The 21,503-nt window shown below is 45.1% G+C and overlaps 1 protein-coding gene and 1 non-coding gene across 11 annotated transcripts in view; one reads left to right on the forward strand and one right to left on the reverse strand.

The window, feature by feature from the left end:
* Positions 1-216: 216 nt before the first annotated feature.
* Rbfox2 (RNA binding fox-1 homolog 2) overlaps positions 217-21,503 on the forward strand; it is a 234,783-nt gene continuing 213,496 nt past the window's right edge. For 8 of the 10 annotated variants that reach the window (XM_055626305.1, XM_055626310.1, XM_055626306.1 and 5 more), the window contains exon 1: positions 217-740. In XM_055626305.1, coding sequence (XP_055482280.1) covers positions 561-740 — 180 coding nt within the window. In that variant the 5' untranslated portion in view covers positions 217-560. The remainder of the gene's footprint in view (positions 741-21,503) is intronic. The other 2 variants (XM_055626311.1, XM_055626307.1) reach the window with 2 other exon arrangements.
* Positions 14,682-14,784, reverse strand: LOC129690930 (U6 spliceosomal RNA). Its single transcript, XR_008722383.1, has one exon. It is a non-coding gene; the product is annotated as a U6 spliceosomal RNA (small nuclear RNA).

Consider the following 21,503-nt stretch of genomic DNA (forward strand, 5'->3'; position numbering starts at 1 on the left):
CACAGCCTCCTCTCGCGCGGGCGGCCCGAGTCCCACACCTCCAGGTCCTTCCTTCCCTCCCTCCTTTCTCTCTCTCTCTCTCTCCCCGCCTTCCCGGCGCTGCCACAGTGGCGGGACAGAGAATCCCGACCAGTCAGCTCGCTGCGGCCTCGCGCTCCTCCTCCTCCTAAATAAACAGCCCTCCCCACGCTGGGAGCCCGGGCCGCCCCCTTCCTCGCGCAGCCGGCGAGTGGCGAGGGAGCGCGGGACCGAAGGGCCAAGGGACGGAGGGAGCGGCGCACGCGCGTGCGTGCGTGCGGGCGAGCGAGCGGCCGGCGCGAAGCCCGAGCAGGAGCCGGAGCCGGAGCCGGAGCCGGAGCCGAAGCCATAACCCGAGCCGGAGCGGTCGTGAAGCCGGAGTCGAAGTCAAAACCGGGCTCCGGGCCGGCGCGCACGCACTCACGCACGCGGGGGGCGGGGCCGGCGCGCGCCCGCTTGTCGCGACAGTCGGGGCCGAGGCCCAGGGGGAGGTGGCCTGTCGCGGGTCGCCCGGCTCCCGGAGGCGAAGGGGGCGCGGGCGGATGGCGGAAGGTGGCCAGCCGCAGCAGCAGCCGCCACAGCTCGGGCCCGGCGCCGCCGCCCGGGGCATGAAGCGGGAGTCGGAGCTGGAGCTGCCGGTGCCCGGAGCGGGGGCAGACGGACCCGAGCCCGGCCTGAGCAAGCGGCCGCGCACCGAGGAGGCGGCCGACGGCGGGATGCAGGTGACCGCGCGGGACGGGCGCCCGGTTACGGCGGGCCGCAGCGCGCTCGGGCCTCGGGGCGCCGGGTGGGCCTGGCTGGAGAGTGGGCTTGGGGCCCGGTGCAGGGGCTGGGCTCCTAAGGGGCCCCGGAGGCAGCGCGAGGGGATGGGATTTCCTTTTTGGAGTTGGGGAAATTGAACAGGGATGGGATGCAGTCCATTTCTTAAAGCCCGTCCTTAGTTCCTTGAGAAGTTGGGGGTCTCTTGGGTCTGTTTGTCCGGAGGAGAGCTGTTGGGCCGAGCCGAGAGCGAGGGAATCTGGTGGAAAGCTCCCGAGAAGAGGGGGCGCCTTGTGGTTTACCCTGGGCGCACACTGGGATGGGGAAAGGGGAGCGGCATGTGGAGGACAGATTGAAAAGCTAGCCAACTCTTGGAGAGAGCCCGAAAGGGGATGTGGCTTAGCTTGTGGGTTCAGTCAATTACACAAGGAGTGTTGAGAAGTCCGCGGAGTTTGGTAGTGTGATGCTCAGTCTCAGTTTTGTGCGGCGTGTCATTAAGTCTGGAGAGAGACATGTCTCTTCTGTGCTTTACCCATTGCGGAGTTGCTCCTTAGTGTCCTGGGGTAGAAAAGAAAAAAAAAATATAGGGCTGTTAGAAGACCGGTTTCTGAGTTGTGGCCTCGAGGGTAAGCTCGACCGATGAGGGTAAGGAATGACAAAGATATTGATACTTAATTTGAAGGGCATGAATCCTTTATAGGCTTTAGGATTTGGTCTCTGCTTAGAAACTATTGGCCATGAAATGGAGAGGCTCACAGCAGCAACGGGATGCTTTCTAATTCTTTTAGAACCATAGAATGTTAGAGATGGAAGGGACCAGAGACGCCATCATCTTTTTTTTTTTTTTTTTTACCAGGGGTTCTCAGTCTATTGCTCTTGGAAGAGTTAAGCAGATGGCTTACGTGCACTTTTGGTGGAGAGTCAATACTTTGTATCTTTTTTTTTTTTTTTTTAAACTTGTGGTAGGGAAGGATGTCTTCAAGTTCCAGCAGGTTTTAACAATCTCATTTTTTACAGATAGGGAATTAGAAGTCCAGAGAAGACTAGTGACTTGCCCAAAGCCACCCAGTTAGCTGGTTCTAATTCCTATTCCTGTGCTCTCTCCATTACACCACTCTTGGAAATCTCTGCAGTGCTGAAAGACTTCCTGTGCTCTGCCTGACTTCCTGTGGCAGGGAAGGAGCTGTACTTAAAAGCCTGGCATGTTTGCTGTATGCCTCTTGTCTCCTTTTCAGAATCCACCCTGTTATGTTACCTCTGTTGATTTGGGTAAAAGGAACTCCCTGGGTGTTTATTTTTGAATTCTTTTCCTTGCTGGCTTCTGTTTCCCTTAGAAGAAGTCTGTTAGGCAGAGGGATTGTGAGTTCAATCTCAGAGCCAGAGAAGAATGGGGAGACTTAAAGTGAGCTGGGTTAGCACTGGATGGTAAAGGACCACCCACTAGAGATGCTGATGGGCGTGTTCGCTTGGAGTGAGCACATATCTGAGTACATGTGTGATTTTTTTTTTTTTTTTAAACCTGTGTCAGGCTTAGTTAATAGTGAGTTCTCTTTTCTTTCCCTTCTGCCAGGGCCTGTTATTTGCTGACTGCCTTCACATTGGCTAAGGATAGAGATACTTGGAAATGGAGTAGTGCATGGGGACTTTGGGATGTGCAGAGGAAGGAGTGAATTAGGTCCTTAGGGTGCAATTGGATAACTTAGACATATCCCACAGAGAATTATTTTACTCTGTATTTATGGGTAGTCTTTACTTTTCCTTTTTTACAGTCATAGGATCGTAGGTTTTATTTATTTATTTATGTATGTATGTATGTATGTATGTATGTATGTATGTTTTTGAGACAGGTTCTTACTTGTTGCCCAGATTGGTCTTGAACTCATTGTGGTAGTTGAGGATGACCTTGAACTCCTGGACTCCTGATTTTCCTGCTTGTACCTACCTTCCCAGTAGATTGCTGAGATTATGGGCATGCACTACCATGCCCAACTCATTATAGTAGTTCTCCTATGCCAGGTCACACAGGTGACATCATAATTGATTTAGTCCTCTGTTTTCAGCTAGCTGTATTATCCTGGGGAAAACCCATGTTTGGGACCTCTGTTTTCTTATTTAGAAAAGTGTTTGTATAAAACAATTTCTAGGTTGCCTTCTTAAAACCTTAAGCTAAGTTCCCTTTCCTAACTGTGCGTCTGACCTGGGTAAAGAGACAAATGAATGACAGTTTAAACAAACAAACAAAAAAACCTGTGGATGTTGAATACTTCTTTAACTAATGTTTTTCAAGCAGCTGTGACTCTCTTAGGCACTTTTTTTTTTTTTTTTTTTTTGAGACAGGATCTCTATTTAGTCCTGTCTTGGAACTTGCTATGTAGACCAGGCTAACTTTGAATTTACAGAGCTCTGCCTCTGGTGGTGTTTAGGCACTGTTTTAACCCTCGGGTATATATAAAGGAACCCTACTTTTTTGATTATTTTATGGAAAGAGACAAATCAGCAGTTTTTGTTAGCATGTGAGAAAATTAAGCAGGGAAAGGGATAGAGAACCTTAGAGGTGGCTCAGGAAGGTCTCTCTGTAGGTGACCTTTGAAGTGAAGATGTGGGTCATTCAGAGCTTTTAGGGAAGATTCAGGCTATTCAGTGGTTTAGGAAAGAGGAACCCAGAGAGCTGAAGCATTGGGAGAGAAGCCGCTTGGTGTGCTGACCGGGAGGCCAGAGTAGCTGGGGCAGAATGTGCATGGGTCTTCCCAGGAGATAACATCAGCACTTTAGAAGAGCCTGGAGGCTCTAAGAAGCTAGCTTATCTTCATATAGCATTTTACGGATTTGAAGGCAGCTGGGGTTTTTTCTGAAGTCAGAGCTGGGCCCTTGAAGACTTCTGACAGCATAATTGGCACTAGTTAGACTCTGCCTTTGCCTCCTGGTGTATTTATCTGTACTTATGCTTCATCTTTTATTGTTATTAGAGGCTTTATTGTGCCTACTTCCTTAGACTGTAAGCTTCTACAAGGAAGAAACTGTATTTCCTTTGTTTATTCTTCATAATACCTGGGTTTATAATAAATGTTCAATGTCTATTAAATTGAAGCTTAAATTTACCACTTACAAATAACCCAGGGATTAAAATAATCATGAGATTCCTGAGTGAAGGAAATATAACAGAATTACTCAGTACCTTAGAGTGCAAAGAATTAATCTTTTTTTTTTTTTTTTTTTTTTTTAACAGAATGCTGTAGTTGATTTTTTAATGCCCAAAGACTACTTACTAAATGGAACTACAACCCTAAACTTAAGTTCCAAGGCTGAGTTTTAGTTGGGTCACTAAACTTTTTACTTCATCCTTTATCATCCTTCTAAAGTAGAGTCCTGGGGCTCCAGAGAGTTTGGGCTCAGAAGGAACCTGGGGGAGAGAGGAAGGCTTAGTGCTCTTTAGAACAGTACACAGAAGCCTCATGAGGGGAGAAGAAGCCTGAGGGAGAGTAGAGAAGCAGAGAAATCTGGACTGTGGAGTTGGAGGGAAAAGATGGAGTCAGTGTCAAAACTGAAGCATGGGTTGAGAAGTGTAACTGTTAAATATGGAGCTTGGAAACAGTTACTGTAAGTGCCACGTGTGTAGATGTTAGCCAGTCACCTCACTTTCAGCACGGCTGATGTGCGTCACATGGAGGTTCAACCACACACACCAAGGGATGCTTTCAGTCAGCCTTTTAGGGATTGCAAACAATTTAATTATCAAAACCTGTGTTTTTGGGTAGCCTTCTAGGAATTGGGCTGCTTTGTAAGGTGAGCTTTAATTATTACTGAGAACCTTCAGTAAAAGTCTTTTTGGCAGTGAAAGGTTGATATGTGATGATTTTGTGGCCCGGTAACTGTTTCTGACCAGTCATCAATCCACAGCAGCCAAGTGAGTTCAGCACTGTGAACAAGTGTGTACATGTACTTGTGTCTTAGTGTGTAAACCCATACATGGCTGGGGAGTGAACATAGGGTCTCATGCTTGCTTGGTGATTACCCTACCACTGAGCTCCACCTGTAGTCTGTGAGAGTGTTGTTTTTTTCAGTACTGGAGATTCAAACCCTTGAGCATGCTAGGCAAGTATTTTACCACTGAGCTCTATTCCCAGCCCTGTTTTCACTCTACATTTTGATTTGTATTTTACTACTTTGCCTGGGCTGGCCTTGAACTTTCCCTATGGCGTAGGCAGGCCTGCTGTCCCAGTCAGCCTCCTGAGTAGCTAGGATTATAGATTTTGGCTGTCAGGTGTAGCTCATTTTCAGTGACTCCAATAGGGAAGCTCTTCCTGGTCTTAGGGAAGGGCTTCTGTGTGTGAATGCGGTATCTGTTTGCACATCTGTTTGCGGTATCTTCCTATTTTCGCATTTCTGGGTTGATCTCCTTCTCGGTAGTTATCTATTTGGACCCTCATTTGTGTTTTTGGTTCTGAAGCTGGGTGTTGTGCTACTCTCAGTAAAGTTACTCAACAGTGTGCTTTCCCTACAAGTAATTTCAAGGACAGTATCTCACTTAAATGACAAACCTGATTTCTCTCTGACTCATTTCTCTCAGGCTGCTAAATAACAGATATATCTCATAGCTTTGAAAGATCATGATGGTGCCAGGATGTCTGGGACTTGGTGAGGGTCTGCTTCTTGGCTTGCAAATATTACCCTCCGGCTATGTGCTGAAGTGGCCTTTGCTGAGTGCATCAGTGGTACAGAGAGTGAGAGCTATGTAATCCTGTTTATCTCAGTGGCCCCACCCTCACGACTTCATCGAATCCTCATATCTTCCAAAGACTATCTCCAAATATTGTCTCACTGGGAGCTAGGGCGTCCACTGAAAAAAATTTTCACCCCTGAGACAGAGTTTCTCTGTGCAGTCCTGGCTGTCCTGGACTCACTCTGTAGACCAGGCTGACCTCAAACTCTTAAGAGATCTACCTACCTGCCTCTCCCTTTTGAGTTTGAGTTCTGGGATTAAAAGACGTGTACCACCATGGTTCTGCCATGTCCACTGAATTTTGGGAGAACATTTTTGAGATCAAGAAAACTGAGGCATAATCACAGAATTCATTATTATTTTTTTTAATGTTCTTTTAATGTATTACGTGGAAGCCCAGAAATGTAAACCTGGGGATGTATTTGATTTACAAGAAGAATTATTCTTCTGGGTAGCTCAGGCTAAGGGGACGTCTTAGCTCCTTTCCCTCTTGGAACCATCTAGTTATTGTTTTCTCTTTGGCACTGACGTGTGAATGTAACCTAAGCTGACTAGAGATTGAACTTTCATTTTGTTATAAAGCAGACTAGTGCAGACAGGCCCCGAGGTTACAGGATGAGGGAAAAGAAAAGCAGAGTCCTTCTTCCTGTAGACATGCTTCATGTAACGGCGCTGGTGATGGGCCGCTCTGATATCTCTCAGGCCTTCACTGGCTGTTGGGCTTTAATTTCAGAATTAATTTTGTTTAGTGAGTGATTTGTTTGAATTTTTGTTATATGTTTGACACAACATCATTAACACCTTACTCGGGGACACACTAAACTTCCTGTAGAGACAGGAGGGGAAGAGCCATAGAGATGGTGGAAAGGAAATGGCAGCCTCTGGAGCATGAGTGGACATGGAGAGAGGCATGGCGAGTGCATGTGGTGTTGAGGTGGCCTCTAGGAGTATTGAGTTTCTCATTCTTTTCCCCGGCGCCCCAGTAGGAGCGGGCAGCTTACATGGCTAAGGTTTCATTATCTAATCCATCGCAGATCAGCTGGAGTAAGCCCATTGGCCGATGCTGATCTGGTTAGGGGGTAGTGCAAAGCTGCTTGAGCCAGGATTGGGACAAATCGGATCAGAACTGCCACGTGAATCCTGGACATATTTCTGTAATTTGGGTTGGCAAATGGTTTGCGAACTCAGCTGAGAGTGTGAGGGAGCAGCAGGGCATTTCCCACCCAAACAATATCTTAGGGACCCCAAGGGGAGTGTGTATGGAGGGGGAATTTCTATGGATTGTGGCCGGTTGCTTTAATTATGTGAGCCTAAACTTAACTTTTCTTTTCTTTCTTTCTTTCTTTTTTTTTTAATTTATTTTACTTTGTGTGTATGAACTCTTGTTATGCATGTATGTGTACCAAATGTGTGTCTGTTGGGTCTCCTGGAACTGGGGCTAAGTATGGCTTGTGAGTTGTGAGTCACAGTATAGGTACTGGGAATGCAACCCCAGACCTCCATAAGCACAGCCAGTGCTCTTTACCTCTGAGCCATCTCTTCAGTTGCTGATCCTGAATGTTTTTGACTTTTTTTTTTTTTTTTTTTTTTTTTTTTAGCATTTGGAGGTTCCATTTGTTATCATCTAGTTGTGTCCAACCTTTCTGAGTGATTAACCCCTGATCTGAGACTTTAAAGGGTTACCTCTTTCTTTAAAGGGGGAGAGCCTGTTATTACCAAGATTGCTGTAGAAACATTTGTTATCTGTGTATTTTACAGGTGGTGTGGTAAATGCCACTCAGTTTTCCCTGTTTGCATTTGAGTCCTGGCTTCTCCATTTACCAACTCTTGGCAAGGTCCTGAGTTCTTGCACACACATCTGTGACCTGGAGAACTAATGCTTATGAGCTAGGACAATGAGTAATTGAGATTATTTAAAGTGCCCATCAGTGCTAACTATTGCTTCCCAGCCCTCCTTATATTCTGCTGTGCAGCACTCAATAAGTTCCTGCTTACTGCTTGATGAGCATGGAGTGCTTAATGTGCTTCCGATTAAGTACCAGAGTTGGGTACTGTGAGAGGTGAGTGGCGTGTTGAACTATATCCAGGGAGAAGAAGAGAGTGACGTCTCCTGTCTAAGAAGCAAAGGCTACTGAAATATCTTGGTTCTTGCTGGGGCTGAGGGCAGTGTAGCTAGTCTGTAGAGTTCAGGGGAGCCTTCCTGTGGGTGACAGATTGGCTGCTGTTCTTCCAGAGAGCCTGGGACACAGGATCAGTACATATGTATTTGTTGGATAACTATGTTGCACTAAGTAGATTGCTTGCTGTCTTGTTTGTTCCATTATTTCATTATTGCTCGAGTTTGTGAATTGAACAGGGATACCTCTGTTTTCTCAGTGTCTTCAAACCAGTTTCAGACTGTTGATAGGCGATATTCCCCAAAAGCGAATCTGCTGTTAAGTCAGCTTAAAATATTGTTGGAGCCTTTCCTTGCCCCAGGATCAAGTCCATTCTCCTGTTGTGTCTACTGAGTTCTTCTGGTCTGGTCTGCCCAGCGTTCCAGACCTTTTTTCCCCCTACACTCTGTCTCCATGTCTATGTTTAGACTCTTGCAGTTTCTGAGGGAAGTGTTCCTCCACTTTGTTTCTGTTCTTTTTCAGGAAACTTGTGCTTCTTCTCTGTGCCTTTGCCCCTGCCTCCTTCTCCCTTATTTGTGAAGCCCAGTCTTTAAGACTTGCTTAATTGTTGACTGTCCCTGATGCCTCCTGACTACTCCCATCTACCCAGTGGTAAGCTTTTGTTGTTGTTGTTTTCTGTTTTCTCTTGCTATGCATATGTGTGTGCTTTGTGTACACACGTGTGTATATGTTGGCATGTGTTTGTATGTTCACTGGTGCACATGCTAGTTGGAAGCCTGAAATTAATGTCTGTGGTCTGCCATGATCACAGTCCATCTTATACACCCAGGTAGGTCTTTTGCTGAACTGAGAGCCTCTGCTGCTAGTCTAGTTAGTGAGCTTGCTGGGTGCAGCTCCCCACCTCTGCCTCCCTAACGCTCAGATTACAGGCTGGCTCCCACACTCACTGACATTTATGTGGGATCTAGAGATCTGAACTCTAGTCCTCACACCCTGTTTCCTTTAGAGGATTTTGTAGATTAGCATTTGATCAGATGTCTGCTCCTCCTCTTTTGCCTAGACTGTGACGTCCTTGGGGGCCCATAGGCTTCAATACTGTGCCTGCCCCAAGTGGCCAAGGAACCTTGTTCTTGTAGGAGTTAAGATTTGTCTTCTGTTTCTCAGTTGCAGCTCACAGATGGCTTTAATTGTTTCCCCAGATTTTCCCTGAGGGTCTGGCCCTTAGTGTGCCTTGAAGCTCCTGTGAAGGTTGGGTGTTGTGTGCTCCTGTGTGTGTTATTGGTTCTCTACGTTGGTGTCAGGGTTAGAGGTGAGAAGAGGCTTTCTGAAAACAGAAGCTGGGGTGGAATTGAATTGCCAAATGCGTTGGGTGGGCATGGCAACCTGATATTTGGTTTCCTGTGCTCAGATGTTAATTGACTGCGTGTGTGTGTGTGTGTGTGTGTGTGTGTGAAAGTGCCTTTGTGATAGTATATTAAGGAAAACAGGAGCCACAGCAGTGAGAAAGGCATTTGGAACTAAGATGTCAGGTTCATTGAAGCAGCTTCTTGGCCTGCCTTTTTATCATACTGCCCAGAGAGTCTGTATTTGTGGCTGAGTGATAGCTCCACCTTTGCCACTAGAATTACCTGATCAGTTGTGGACCTGTCCTTCTCAACCAAGGAGTTTCAGCAGATACTGTGAGGGGCCCAGAAAGATTAGTATCTATTTGTTTTTCAGATCACTCATATTGGGTGTGTTTGAAAATGAGGACGTTTGACATACTTCTTTGAAATCTCAGCTTTGGAGATAGATTCATAGAAGAATTTTACAAACATTTTTCTCTCTGGCCCTTGTTTTCCTCTCTGCTTTCACTTGGAGGTCCTTGTACTAGTTCCTGTGTAACCCTGGCCTGCTTTCCAGCTTCCAGCCTTCTTCAGTTAGTGTAGGTAGGGGCTTCCTTAGGGCTAGTGGTCATGTTTGGTACCTGACATTTTGGATTCTGAGTGAAGGCAGCAAGTTCTAAGTGGAGGAGAGAGAGTAGCCACAGAACCCTTGACTTGTCTTGCACTGTGTGGAATCTAGAAATTTTAGTTGAGTATTCATGACAAATGCCATCACAAAGTGGCTAATTTTCTTGAATTATCAAAGATAGTGGTTGACTAACTGTTTTAAAACTTGTTTTTCCGGGGCCTGGAGAGATGGCTCCGAGGTTTAGAGCATTGACTGTATTTCCAAAGATCCCGAGTTTAATTCCCAGCAACTGCATTGTGGCTTACAACCATCTATAATGAGATCTGCTGTCCTCTTCTGGCATGCAGGCACAATGCAGGCAGAATACTGTATACATAAAATATTTTTTTTAAAAAAACTTGTTTTTCCAAGGGAGGAAGCTGAGTTTTTGAGATGGGTATATTAAACTCTTTTTCTTTTTTTAAAAGCTTCAAGTCCCCACTAACATCCTTGTATGTAGGATCTTTCCCACATAGGGGCTGGTTCCTTTGTTGAGGAAAGCATCTTTGCTTTGGATATTAGGTGTTATTCCAGGCATATGACCTTTTTTTGTTTGTTTGTTTGTTTGTTTGTTTGTTTTGAGACACCCTGGCTGTCCTGGAATTCACTTTGTAAACTCTGTTTCCCTGCCTTTGCTGGGATTAAAGGTGATGCCAGCTGGCAACATGGCTCTTTTGTTTGTTTGTTTGTTTGTTTGTTTTTCAAGACAGTTTCTCTGTGTAGCCTTGGCTATCCTGGACTAGCTTTGTAGACCAGGCTGAGATGCGCCTGTCTCTGCCTCCCAGAATGCTGGGATTGCAGGCGTATGCCACTGTGTGTGCCCAGCGCAATATGGCTCTTAAAGGAGACATTCTGTTTATTTTTCTTTCTGGCTGCATTGATCCCCTCCCCATTCTGATTGGAAGTACCACAAGCAAAGCATAATTATTTGGAGGATGGGTTGGTGGCTATGGGACTCTTCTGGAGGTGGGTGTGAGTGTGGGCAGAACAGGGGACAGAATTGGTACTAGCAGAGCTAGAGGAACTACAGACAGGGCTGTGGGGTCCCCCTGTGGCCTCCAGCTGCAGCTTGAGTTGGAACACTTGAGGAATAGAGGCTCATGGGAAGGTCTTCCAATTGCTTTATTTTGAGAGCCTTTTCCTCTGCATATTGGCAGCTGTTTGGAGGAGGGGACATTAATTGCTGACAGTCAGAATGTTTTCCAAAGCAGGCTATATGGATCTTATTTAGGGATTAGTTTCTGGAGATGAGCAGAGACAAGAGGTCTTTGGTTCCATTTCCCAGGAAGTTGGTGGGTTTTGTGATGAGCCTCCTTCATTTGCGTTGGATGCTGAGGCCAGTAGAAAAGCAGCTGCCTTGAAGCATGGAACTAATTGTATAGATCACCTCCTGGGACTTTTACACTCATCTTTCAGCCTTCAGTTTGTTCTCTCTCTCTCTCTCTCTCTCTCTCTCTGTCCTGTAGTTCAGCATGCTCCACAGAAATTCTTGAGAGGTTTGGACATGATCTTGGTGGAAACCAGGGATTGTAGGTCTTTGCTTAGCTTCTTTTTCTCCCTCAACTTTCCACCCCTGTACAAAAGCATCTGCAAATAAGACCCCTTATCCTTAGTCAGGCTGGATACGTAGCGTTGACAGCCGTTACCCGATGCAGTGGATTCTATGGGTTGGAATGGTAGACTGTGTGACTTGAAAGCAGTCTGACAAAATCAGAAACTCTATGTGATTCTCAGCAGCACATTACACAACTCATTGCCTCACACCGTGGAAACTGACAGGAACACTGTCACTGTCAGTGCTGGGTAGAGTGGGCTTGACCAGGCTTTGTTGAAACTTCAGAAGATCTCCACAATGGCTGCCTCACACACTGGGAGCTTTGGCAGAGCTTGTTGGGAGTTAGTTATGCTTCTCTTGAAAGCACCAGATTTTGTACTGTACATCTTCTCCAGGAGAGAGGCAGAGAAGCAGCCAGAGTGGAGTGCTAGGCAGGTTTCATATACTTGTGTTTGCTGTACTTCAGGCTTTATTGCATGTTTTATATGGTGTGTTGGCTGATTGGTGTCTCCCAATTTAATATCAGTGAAGACTGAGGTAGGTATTGCTGGTCATGTTTGGGTTTTCATCTGGCTTTAGACAATCCTTTTTGGGATTGGGATTGGGATGGTGGGCAAAATCTCTTGTGTTCTAGGCTGGCCCTGTACCAGGTGTGTAGCTAAGAGTGAGCTTGAACTTTGGATCTCGCTGCTTCCACCTTCTTTGCCGTGGGATTATAAATACCCATCACCTTGTTCCACTTAGGCAGTGCTGGGTATTGAACCCAAGGTTCTGTGCTTGCTAGGCAAGCAGTCTTCCAACGGAGCTGCATGCTGTGCCCCAGATATGAACATTCTGTTCACCCCGGCCCCATGTTACTCACTGCTCACTGTAAACATCTCCTGGCTCTCTGCTTGTGCATAGGTCTGCAGCTGCTTCCTGTGGTACTAGGTGCGTCTTTTTGCTGTAGCACTTTGGCCTTGTGCTGGCTTGGTACAGTGTTAGGGACCAGTTGGTTTTCTTGGCACAACCTGCCTTCAGGCTTTAAGTTTTAAGATGTTATTGTGTGTAGCAGTGCTTATTTAGAAAGATACTTATCAGGGACCCTTACTGATTTTTGTCAACTGGCTAAAAATGATGTGATGATTGATGACCCTGTATCTGTTTGTGTGTTTGTGTCTCCTGTTTACTTTATGTCACTCTAGGTTTTGTTTTAAAAGCCTATTAAGGAAAAATTATAATAAAATACGCATAACATTAAAAAAAAGCCTATTAAGGATTACTTTGATACTCTCGGGTTTAGTGGTGGGCTCATTTACTTCTTTTAGATTTTAGCTTCAGTGTTAGTTTTAGATGGTTAATAAAAACTTAACTTGATTTAACAGTATTTTCCAGAGCTTGAATCAACCTAAACAACTCATCTGGTCTAACATTGTTTTAAGCACAACAGATGTTGGGACTGTGAAGTCTTTCTTTTTTGGTTTTTCTGTGTACTATTGGCTGTCCTGAAACTCGCTCTGTAAAGCAGACTGGCCTCAATCCGGAGGTCTGCCTGCCTCTGCCTCCCTGAGTACTGGGATTATAGGCATGCACTACCGCCTGGCTGTGACGTAACTGAATCCGGATTTGTGCCCAGGTTTTCTACTTCTAAGTTAATTCCTCACTCTGATGTTATAAACGTAATGTTTAATGAGATGCTTCCCTCTCATGGTGTGTCCCGTCTGCCCAGATGCCAGTGCACTGCAGTTACCACTGTTCTTGGAATCCTGTGTTTTTCTTTTACTCTACTGGAGTGTAAGCGCTTTTAAAAGGACAGTGAAAGTGTTCATTAATGGTTTGAGGCGTGTGATGCTTACGGATGCTTTTCTCAGTCCTTGGTTACAAAAACTAGAATGGACCTCACACAGTCCTTAGCTGGTGCTGCCTTGTGCTTGCAGTTCCCAATGCCAGGGAATAGTCACAACTCAGTAAATGCTTACTGGAAACAGATAAAACTCTGTGTGTTTCTAAACATCCCTCAATAATCACATGCTGCCTAACGTTGCATGTTGTGGTCATGAAGCTCATGGTGTGTTTGTAAAACGCTTCCCCATAGGCTGCTCATACAGTCCCTCAGCCAGTCCTCAGAGGTGGGACTAGGGAGAGACAAGATGAGACTCCTCCCCCAATCTAGAGGCTTTTATTAAGGCCTTTTAAGTTTGTTCTTCCATAGGAATTACTGGTATGACAGATGAAAAATGGAGCACATAGGTACTTCATTGTCCTTGAATGCCACATACTTAATATTGAAAGTATTTCTCCCTCTTGTTTCAGGTTCTCAAGTGCTGGGACTAAGGGTGTGTCCACCACGCCTGGCTTAAAACGATCCCCAGTAGAACTTGAAGGCAGCACTGAACCCCAGTGTCTTTCTTAAGTTATTTGGATATAGCCAGTGTGTTTCCAAGTGCCAAACATATTAGGGCTTTGTGTGTGTGTTTGTCTTGTTTTCCTGTGGGCTAGATTATGGGAAACTGTGTGAGATCATTGGTTGTGGTGTGTATGATGGGCTGTTTTTTTTTTTTTTAATGTTTATTTATTTATTTTATATATGAGTGCTCCATCTTTACACATACCCCAGGAGGGCATCAGATCTCATTACAGGTGGTTGTGAGCCACCATGTAGTTGCTGGGAATTGAACTCAGGACCTCTGGAAGAGCAGACAGTGCTCTTAACCACTAGCCATCTCTCCAGCCCCAATGGGCTGGATTTTGTTGTTTTATCTCAGAAGTATGTCTAATTTCATTGTTGATTGAAAGATGAACACATATCAATCAGTAGATTGATCATGGAAGGCAAAAGAAAACCATCAAAGCTAAAGGCATCTTCTCGGATTTAGTTAGGGGGAATAGTTGATATGCTTAATAACATATTTTGGGACAAAGTTTCATTGTGTAGTCCTGGCTGGCTTGGAACTCAGAAATCTGCCTTCCTCTGCCTACTGGCTGGTGAGACTAAAGTTGTATGCCGCCACGCCTGGCTTAAGTTGATTTAAAAACCTGCAGTATATTCACATGGTTAATACACACGAAGACCCACCTAGTACCACAGGAAGCAGCTGCAGATCTATGCACAAGCAGAGAGCCAGAAGATGTTTACAGTGAGCAGTGAGTAACATGGGGCGCGGGTGGTCACGAGACACAGATTGAGGAGTGGAAACTGTCTTCCTCCAGCTTTCCGTTCTCTCCCGGGGTAACTGGTGTGATGGTTGTGAGTGCTCCACACTCGAGACAGTTCCTGTACATTTTCCCACCTCTTTAACAGCTCACCATACTCACACAGCTTTGCTCTATCTGGGCATCCTCTCCTGTCAATGTGATCCCCCATTTCTATTTGTTAGCTTTTTTGAATTAAGATGATTTTGTTTTGGTCTTCTGAGATAACAGTATCTGTGTGTCCAGAGGGGATGAATGGTTAGTCTTGGGCCTTATATGGTGTGCTGTCTTGTTTCTCATAGAACCAGAAACACCTACACTGCATCCTTATTCTTTTTGTTTGTTTGTTTAAAATATGGAGCACCTCACAAATTTGCGTGTCTCCTTGCGCAGGGACCATACTTATCATCTCTGTGTCATTCCGATTTTAGTATTTGTGCTGCCGAAGCCACCCCACATCTTTATTCTCTGACATGACTATGCTACAGTTCCTTGACTGGTGATACCACAGAGTTGTCGGAGTAAAAGACAAGTACCATCAGCTTTCTCCCTTCCCAGACAGCTGCTTTGGGTTGTCTGTCTGTCTGTCTGTGCTAGTGGGGCAAGCTGCAGGTCAGAGATAGCCCCCTTGTCATTGAGCTAGTTACTCCTGGTCCTCAGGATCTGCCCTGCGTCACTGCACACGCTATCTGACTGCAGTGATTTTTTATTTCATGACATCGCATATAGATCAGACATCTCCCATGTGCCCAGGATTGTTTTGATTAAATGTCATTGCCTTGCAGTGAACCAGTTGTGAGAAAGTTAGGTTTAATTGCCATTAGCCACATGTAACCCCTGTGTTTGTGGAAAGTCCCAGGTTGATGTTCTTTTCTAGAGCATGGGCTCCCTGTAACTGAGGCCTGATGGGAAACAAGATATGGTTCAACACACAGGAAATATTCTTATTTCCTGGGTGGTGGAGGATTAGATTTCAAATGTAGGCTTGATTCTAGCTCGGTTACCTTTGCAGACTAATGCACTTAAAGATGGGAAAAAACTGTTTGGATACTTTGTTTCAAGAAGGGTTTCTCTGTGTGGTCCTGAAGTTCACTGGGTACACTAGGCTGGCCTTAACGCAAAGAGATTCATTGGCTGCCTCTTGAATGCTGGGATTAAAGGCACACACCACTGCATCCGTTGCGACTTGCGCTGTCTTTAGAGTTGACTTCGGCTGTAGACTTTGTTGCCATGAGGAAGAATGCATAGAGGGCCGGCATCACAGTAGCCTGGAAATGAGAATGAGGCCCATGAAGGTGTACCTTCCTGTCTAGATGGATGTCAAGCTTTCCTCAGTGCAGCTCATCCCACAGTCATTTTAACCCCCAAGGCTCAGTGGGTGAATCAGGGTTCCTCTGTCGTAGTGGCCTGAGTCTTTTTCCTGAACAGTGAATGGACACAGACAGGGTACCAGATGCTCTGTTGTTTCGCCTCTTGCTCTTTCCTTCACACCCAGTGTAAGGTTTCCAGGCATTTGTGCAAGCTGATAGCGGAAAGCGCCTGCTGTAGCAGTCTAGAGATGGCTTAGCCAGGGGCTTAGGTTACTCTGTGATCTTGATAAGAGCCATCGATCTAGGTTGGTGGCTGCTGGGGGTGGGGCTAGGCTGCCAGTGCTGTCTCTACTGGGAAAGGTGATGTGGGCCTATGCGGGACCTGTAGAATGGCCTCCAGTTAGCCTGAGAGGTCTGGCCAGTATCTCTAGGGGAACAGCATACGTTGATAGGTCTATCTTACTTTCCAGAGAATGTGGCTCAGGAAACAATGGCAAACAGGAGTGACTACAAGTAGGAACCATGAGGTGCAGACCTATAGGATAGGGTTATTATTTTAAAATTTTTTTATGTCTTAACTAAACCCAGTGGAAGAATTTATTTGAATCATGAAGTGCTGGCCACAGTAGCTTGAATTTTCAGTGTGGCAGGGGATGTGTGCACAGACTCCTGACAGATGGTGACACTTTGTATTTCCACACCAAACAATTATTACATTGTATTAAAATCCTGAGTCTGGAGGAGTCCTGCTGGTATGAGATTGCCTAGGTTCAAATGCCATCTCCAGTTATTTACCTGAGTGTCTTATGGGCAAGTTATTTCTGGTTTTACTTTTTCATTTGTAAACTAAAGATGGTATTTCCTTGGGTGAAATGAGTTAATAGGTGATTGTAGTACTACAGCAAAGGCTATGTTTGTTGCTGGGGGCTGTGACACATAAAGAAAGCATTCAGGAGACCCATGGCAAGCATGGCTGACAGGTGTGCAGGGCTGAGTTTCTGTGTTTACTGACAGACTATCCAGAAGCAGGAGAGTAAAGTGTTAAAGTGACCGGGTACGTGAGGAGAGTCAGCCCTTTCAAGGCTGTATAAACTGTTGATGGGTGTGCTTTGGGTCCTGTGAGTCTTTCAGAGCATAAACCGTAAACCTGGAGTTGCATGAAGACCTTTCAGCCTTCTTGGCATTTGAATGACAGACTTCAATTTTTCTATATATAACCTCTTGTGCTCTAGAATTTTCAAATGAAAAAAAATTTTTAAACAGTATTTAGGTTGTAGAGATGGGCCAGCAGTTAAGAATAGTAGCTATTCTTCTAGAGGACTAGGGTTCAGTCCCTAGCACCTACACGATGGCTCCCAGCCATCTGTGACTTCAGACCTAGAGGATCTGACGCCCTCTTCTGACCTCTGCAGGCAATGCATACATCTAGTCCCCGGACAGACAAGCAGGTGAAATACCCATACACAAGAAATAAAAGGTAAAAAGGAGCCGTGCGGTGGTGGCACACACCTTTAATCCTAGGGAGGCAGAGGCAGGTGGATCACTTGAGTTTGAGGCCAGCCTGGTGTACAGAGTGAATTCCAGGACAGCCAGGGCTACACAGAGAAACCCTGACTTGAACCTTCCCCCCCCCCCCCCCCGAAAAAAATTAAAAAGGAATAAAACCTATAAGCATATACGATGCACATGTGGAGGTCGGAGAATTTACAAAGTTGCTTCTCTTTCCATCCGTGGGTCCCAGGGTCTGAACTCAGTTTGTCATGCTTGGTAGCAAGTACCTTTACCCATTGGCGCTAAATCTGTTTTTAGAAAATTTTCATTTTTCATTTCACTGGCGCTAAATTTGTTTTTAGAAAATTTCATATATTATGTTGTGCACACTGATCGCTCTTTTTCCTCACCTCCTTCCCACAAATTTCTCTCACATTCATGTCTGTTTGTGTGACTGGGTGTGGAGCTACCCATTGGGTCTGGTGGACTCTGCAGAGGATATACAGCTGAAGACAGTGATTCGCCCTCTCCCAAAATTTGTCGGTGGCTAGTAGTTCAGAGGTACAGGGTAGGGCTAGTGAGCACCTTCCCTTTCCTTGACCAATTGTTGATGGGCCTGACTGTAGTAACTACATCTGTTGTGAGTGAATGATTGCAGTGGTCGCATCATGTAGACAGTGGCATTCTGCAGCCCTTCACCTGCCTTCTGGCTCTTCCATACTTCCCACCCCCTCTTCCACAGTGCTCTCTGAGCCTTAGAGGGGGTGGTAGCAATGTCTGGTTAGTGTTCATGTGCATCTTGAACAGCCATGAGTCTCTGCATTCACCACCAGTAGTTGTAACGAGGGGATTCTCTGATGAAGACTAGGATTAGCCTTTGTGGGTATAACAACAAATGTTTAGAAAGCAGTCAGTCATGTCAGTCAGACATTTACAGTAAGTTCCTCACCTGGGCCGACAACCTTCCCAGATACAGGTTGTCAGCTAGGCTTCCTTTCCTTCCTCCCTGTGGAGTGGACCTCAAGGCTAGTCAGGGCACATACAGGCAGTTGGGGTGTCCCGACTGTAGTCAATCTGCTATTGCAAGAAGAGGGTGGGGCACATAGCTTGCCTGGTGGGCTTGCCTTCTGGTTCATATAATGATGCTCTTTCTCCTTTAGTGGCTGCATCCCCTTTAGCACTTTCCGGTGGTCTGAGTGCTAGGGAGGAAGTCCTGGTTCTCTTCAGCGGGCTTCCTCTGATTCTTACAACTGAGGTGTGGCATGTGGTGTCTTTGTAAGAACATCTTATCTTTCAGTTCTGGTTGCTCCAGAATTTTTCATACGACTCTGGGTTTTATGTACATAAAATATATACACAATGAAAACATTAACTAGTAATAAATCTTAAAGAGGGTTGTTGTAAAAAAAAAAAAAAAAAGAAAGGTGTTTGGCTATATTATATTCCTTATTAGCCCTAAGATAATTGTGACAATATTATCTAACCCAGTTTCATAAATAATAAAACTCAGGTACCTGTTAGGCTTTATAATTGCCATATTTACCTTGGGCCAGGCATCTGTACCTACCTACACTGTCGGAATCACTTCACCATCCGTCTTCCAGCCCCCATCCAATGCCATCCTCCTTAACCATCCTATCTTCCATCCATAATCTTATAAATACTTGCTTTCATTCTTCATCTGGGCCTTTTCATGCCATTATTGGAGTCCTTTCTCCTTGCCCATGTGGGTTTTTTTTCTCCACACTAACATATCATGGTGTCCTCCTCCCTCCTCTCTTTCTGTTCATCTGTCCCATCTTCTTGTGATTCTCTCATCCTCAGAAGCCTGGGAACCTTAGCCACACCTACTCCATTCTGCCCTGCCCAGTTACAGGCCATTTAATGAACCAATCAGGTATAATGTTTTAGGCGGGCTTAAACAAACAAGGATGGGTGTATCCAGTGGGCAGCAACCAGATCTTGAGGGCCAGTAGTTAGCATTAGATCAGCCTCCAAAAGAGGTTTATTTTAGGAGAGACATTTCAGTGGTTAAGAGCTCTAGTTGTTCTTGCAGAGGACCCAGGTTCTATTCCCAGTACCCTCAGGTGGTCACAACCATCTCTGACGCCAGTTTCAGGGGCTGCAGACAGCAGGCGTGCACATGGTGCACAGACTACAAGTAGGCAAAATGCTTTTTTTGCATATAAAATGAAACAAATAATCTAAAAATGTTCCTTTTAAAAGGTTTTTAAATATATATTTTACAGCCTGTTAAAGATGAAAATATCTGCATGAGATAGATGTACTTAATTTTATATAAAATCAAATACTGGCTGACTCTTGATACTGCAGGTGTAGGTCATTACTATTGTTTTCCTGAGATCATAGCTATTTTGAGTTTGTAATTGTCAGTGCTGAGGACACTGCTTCACATTAACCTATAGTGCAAAGTAGTCGAAGGATGTTTAGGGTCATTTCAGAAATCGTTGAAAATTTAGCTTAATCCTAAACCAGAATTTATAGAATGTGGGCTTCTTCTGGGGGAGGTTGGTCTTGTCTTTTTCCAGACAGGGTCTCACTATGTAGCCCTGGCTGTTCTGGAACTCACCGCGTAGACCAGGCTGGCCTTGAACTCACAGGGTTCCTCCTGCCTCTATCTCGAATGTGCTGGGATTAAAGGTATGTAGCACTATGCCCAGCTCATTGAGTGAGTTTTAAAAATGGAACGTTAGCAACTCAAATAGCAAGTTGAAAAAACCAAACATTCCAATAGTGCATCTATAGATGTAGTAATTTGATATATGCTGAAGAACATTGGTAGGGAACTCTTAAGTCTTCATGATTAAACCATTAATTTCTGTAAGAGAAGCTGGGCATGGTGGCGCACACCTGTGATTTCAGCACTTGAGGAGGCAGAGGCAGGTGAGTCTGTGAATTCGAGGCTAGCCTGGTCTACAGAGTGTGTTCAGGACAGCCAAGGCAACACAGAGAAACCCTGTCTCAGAAGATACAAACAAACAACAAAAAACAAAACAACAAAAAACCCAGACGTTTCTGTAAGAGTGGTAAAAACACTAGTATTCGTGACATAAATGAGTGTCATCTGAACTGAGGTATTTCAGGAGCGTCTGCTGACATTACATGCCATGATAGGCATGTACAGGCAGCGGGTACATGCGTACCAGAACCCAGGCTGCAGGGAGTGGTGGGCAGTGACATGGGTGAATGCTGCAGACGCTTTGGGTTTATTATGTGTTGGATTCTGAGTTAATCTTTCGATTATTATATTCAGACCTTGATGCACCACCACAAGTTGTAAACCACTGTTTAAGGTAGCAGAACATTGGATTATTTCAGATGGCTGTTCTCTGTTCCTGTGATAAAACAACGTGACCAGAGCACGCTATAAAAGAAAGTGTGTAATTGGGCTGATGGCTTTAGAGAGTTAAAGTCCATGGTGGGAGAACGAAGGTGGAGTTGCTGGAGGAGTTGAGAGTTCACATCTGGACCTGTAAGCAGGAGGCAGAGAACACACTGAGAATGGCAACAGCCTTTTGAAACCTCAAAGCCTGCAGCCAGTGACACGCCCTCTTCCAACAAGGCCACACCCTCTAACTCTTCCCAAGTGGTTCCACGCACTGTGGACCAAGTATTCAAACATATAAGCTGATGGTGGGCCATTCTTACTCAAACCTCTATAGGTTAGAGTCTTTCCTGTTTTGTAAAAATCCTTAAGAAAAGCCATTGTAGATCAAAATTTATTAATGCTTTTTTCTTTTCTCTCTAAAAGAAAAATTGCCAGTGTTTTAAGTACTTTCTTGTTGTTCTTTGTTCACACACTGCACATCTTTAATTCTAGCACCGCACAGGCAGGGGCAGTTGGGTCTCTGAGGTGGGTTCAGGCCAGCCAGATCTACATGGTTTGTGAGCGTGAAAAGTCACATAATTCCCATAGACTTATTTGGAGGGCTGGCTCAGGGGTTAAGAGAGCCTCTTTTTCTGCTCTTGGAGAGGACCCGGGTTCACTTTCCAACACCCACTTGGCAGCTCACACCACCTGTAACTCCACTTCCGAGGGCCAAGCGGGAAGGTGGACAGTTTTACTCTTATTTTTCAAAATAGTGTACAACTGAAAGCTTATGACTTATTTCTGGACTTTTCTATTTAATATTTTTATAGTTTGGCCAAATAACTGAAACTGTGAAGTGAAACAGTATGTAAAGGGAACTGATACGCACGTGTTGGCTAGCTATGCTACTCATGTCTAGTTGAGTATTTATGGAGTATGCGTAAGGTTCATCCTAGCACTGCAGGAAAGAAAATTGATTATCATCATATAGGAATACTTACAGAGCTTCAGACCTGTAAACCTGTGTTAAGTTATAGAA

Source organism: Psammomys obesus, unplaced genomic scaffold, assembly GCF_907164565.1.
Source record: "Psammomys obesus unplaced genomic scaffold, mPsaObe1.curated_primary_1811, whole genome shotgun sequence".
NCBI lineage: Eukaryota > Metazoa > Chordata > Mammalia > Rodentia > Muridae > Psammomys > Psammomys obesus.